At 56.9% G+C, this 3,495-nt stretch overlaps 1 protein-coding gene across 1 annotated transcript in view; it reads right to left on the bottom strand.

Moving 5' to 3' along the window:
- Positions 1-3,495, bottom strand: part of IGFBP4 (insulin like growth factor binding protein 4) — a gene marked incomplete at its 5' end in the record, with an annotated part of 12,813 nt that extends 9,318 nt beyond the window's left edge. Inside the window, one exon of the mRNA XM_021717528.1 lies at positions 3,224-3,495. Coding sequence (XP_021573203.1) covers positions 3,224-3,495 — 272 coding nt within the window. The remainder of the gene's footprint in view (positions 1-3,223) is intronic.

Raw genomic sequence — 3,495 nt, 5'->3', positions numbered from 1 at the left:
CGCGCCTGTAATTCCAGCTACTCGGAAAGCTGAGGTGGAAGGATCGCCAGAGCCCGGCAGGTTGAGGCTGTGGTGGCCGGGAGCGGACACTGCACTCCTGTCTGGGCGACAGAGTGAGACTCCAACTCAAAAAAAAAAAAAAAATTAATTAAAATAAAATAAAATAAAAAAATAGAGATAAGGCACGTTGATTTGTCCTTACCAAGTTTAGAGCAGCAAAAGGCACCAAAGCCTGCCCTAACCCTTTCAACTCCTCTGAAAGTCCCCCCAAAATTTGCTTCCTTGCCCCATCATCCCCCCAAGTCCCCACATCAGTTTCTTCTTCATCACCATCCTCATCACCACTCCAATTGATTGAGTTCTTACTCCATAGCAGACACCCAACCTTATGAGGCAGGTTCTGCTGCCCTCCCATTTTACAGATGAGGAAACTGAAGTACCCTGGGCAGAGGAAGAAGAGGGAAGACATCTCTTTGCAGCACTCTGTCTGGAAAGGGTGGAAAGACTTCTGATACCCGAGGCACCAATCATGCTAGCTTTGCCAATAATTAAAAAAAAAAAAATGGTAACCAGCCATGCTCCTCCCTTGCCTTCCCCAAGGAGCAGAATTTCTGGGAAGGTCCTTGTTCCCATGACATGACTGGATTCCCAGTACTGAAGTGGGGGGGGGGGAATATTTGCTGCGTTGACTAAAAATTAACCCAGCCTGCCTGTTCTCTAACCCTGTCCCAGAGGGACCCAGAGCCCAGTTTAGGGACTGCCTGTCCAAACATTAATCTCCCTGCTGTCCACTCCCCCAGATTCCATGAGTCGAGGGTCAGTACCAAGATGCAAACTTGTGAACTTCTAACTCACAGGCCCCTCCCCCATCTCTGGTGGCCTCAGGGGTGTTAATCCACAACCTGGCGTCTGGGGGGGTGGCTGGTGACAGAAGGGGGAGACCTGTCTCTGGGCAAACAGAAGGCAGCTGAACCATTGCAGGCCAAGGCAGGGTGTGTACCAAGTGGCCACCTCCCCCAGTCACCTGCAGGAGCTCAGCCCCACAAGGAAAAGACAGATACGCTTTACCAAGCCATTCCCAAGTCTTGGGACCTAGGAGGCATGATGGCCTACTGACTGTGTCAGGTTAAAGAGGACAGCAGGGGTAGAAGCACAATCTTGGTCATTTGACCTCATCACAAACCCTGCAGGGCTGCAGCACAACCCTAGGGGGTGCTGTTCACACGGTACAGTGTAGCCCAGGCATGGCAGGGGGGCACTTCTGTGATGACTAGGAGGTGAGAGGGAATGGGCACAGCTTGCCCAGTAGGTTTCCCCAGGGTCCTCCAGGCATCCCCTTTTCCCTCTCCAGATACCTGCATACATGGGCAGAGGATGAGGCAGGAGGGAAAGGGAAGAGCATTAGGGACCTGAGCTCTGTTATCCAAAGGAGACCGAAAGCCACCCCATGACAAGACACTTCTTGAAGCCAGTTTACATTGTGTCTAGGACCTCCCAAAGCCCCGGGGGGTCAGGATGGGGTGTTCCCACCCCCAGAGGAAAAGACCTTTGGAAGGCTCTTTTGTCTTGTGTTCAAATTGGTGAGAGAGGAGAAAGCTACCAATCATCCTTATCTGGTGCCAGGTACCCTCTGGCTGCTGCAGGATGGAGAGTCAAAGAGAAAGTGGTTCCACTGTACCCAGGGAGCCCAAGGGCTCAGCCCTCATGCCAAGTCTCAGTACCCCTCCTCTCCCACTACCCTTGGCCTCTCTGTCCCCAGGACCCCTCCTTCCCAGATGTGCTGGGTGCCAGGCTGGCATTTCTCCTAGACTGTTTTCTGCTGATCCATCTCTTGCTGCCCAGGGGCAGGAAGGGCAGAGAGGCCCGAGGCCCAGACCCCTGGGGTCCACCTCCTTCCTGTTTTCCCTGCATCCTGCTCTCCTCCGCTGACAAGCTGCAGAGGATTGAGGAAGTGGAGGGTCTGGGACCCAGGACAGGAAGCTCGGGGCTGCAGTCCCAGCATCCGGAATGCAACAATGGGAGCTTCAAGCACCAGGAAAAGAGACAGAGACAGACACAGAGGCGCAGGGAGAGGAAACCAGAATCAGAGAGGGAATGAGAAACCGAGACAGACAGAGACACAGAAAGGTGGAGGGAGGTTCCAAAAGTAACAGAAAGACAGAAACAGTGACAGAGACACAGAGAGGCAGAGCAGCAGAGAGCGGGAGGAGAGCGAGAGGGTCCGGGCGACAGAAACAAAACAAAATAAGGCAGAGAACGGCAGAAACTGGTCACGGCGGAAAATATTGGGAAAAGAAAACTCCAGAACGTTACTAGTAAAACTAGAGGTTGAGAAACAAAACAGGAAAGATCAAAAGAACCAGAGAAAGAAGGACTGAGATTGAGAGTCTAAGGAGACACTGAGAATGGCTCATGAGAACTGGAAAAAGAGAAAGTGTGTGCACCAGGCCTAGGCAAAGGGCCTCTAGGAGTTTGCCTGTGTGTGCTCCTCCCCCCCCCCCCCCCCATTCCCTGTCCCACGCCCCTGAGGTTTCTGCAGCTCCAGGCTGGGAGCCAAGGCTTTTCCACCACCCCAAACGGCACCTGCCAGGACGAAGGGCCAGGGTGCCTGTATACCAGGGCAGGCAGAGGTGCCCAGGCCCAGCGGAGAGGCCCCTGTCTTCCCGCTGCCTCTCAAACAGCCAGGTGAGCTGGCTCCGGGTTTTGGGGAAGGGCCAGCCTGGCGCCCATCATCACCAAAGTTCCTTGATCACTGGCCGACGTGAAAAGTCCAGGCCCTGGCTTCCCAGGCCCCTGGGGTTTCACCGGGGCCAGGGTGAGGGGTGGGCCCTGGATGACCAGGAACAGAGAGCTGCCCACATACAGTCCACTCCCCTCCCTCCAGTTCTTTGGCCCTCGACGGCTGACTTGACTGGACCAGGTCACTTAATTCGCCACTCTTGCACCAGCAACCAGGCCTACCCTGGAGACTTCCTTCACAAACGGGAGGTCTGAAATGGAGGGATGGGACGGAGTCCCCCTTGACGGCGGCCACAGGCTGCTAGGGGCTCAGGAGCGGTGTCCTGGGCTGAGCCCGTCCCGTGCGAGTCCGGCCTTGCCACGTACCTGCTGGCTCCTCGACTCACGGGGGATTTTCAAAGGCCTCCCAGGGCGGCCGAATGGGGAAAGAGACGCTGGGAAGGGGGCGCACTCGGGAGGGCGCGGGAGGCCAGGGGTGCCTTACCAGAGGGCTGCAGGCTTTCCTGGATGGCCTCGATCTCCGCCAGCTCCATGCACACGCCTTGCCCGTGCATCAGCGTGTGCAGGGGCTTCTCCACCCCCCGGGGCGGGTAGCAGCGCAGGCCCGAGCCGCAGCGGGGGGTGTACACCCCGCAGGGCATCCCCAAACCCAGGGCGCAAGTGGCGCAACAGCCGCAGCCAGGCTCCCGCACCAGCTCCTCGCAGCCCACCGGGGGGCGGCAGCGCGCCAGCTTCTCCTCGGAGCAGGGCGGGCAG

The sequence above is a fragment of the Carlito syrichta genome, unplaced genomic scaffold (genome assembly GCF_000164805.1).
Source record: "Carlito syrichta isolate Samal-C Ts95f unplaced genomic scaffold, Tarsius_syrichta-2.0.1 Scaffold109655, whole genome shotgun sequence".
NCBI lineage: Eukaryota > Metazoa > Chordata > Mammalia > Primates > Tarsiidae > Carlito > Carlito syrichta.
Note: the sequence above shows the minus strand (reverse complement) of the source record. Positions and strands in the feature narration are given on the sequence as shown.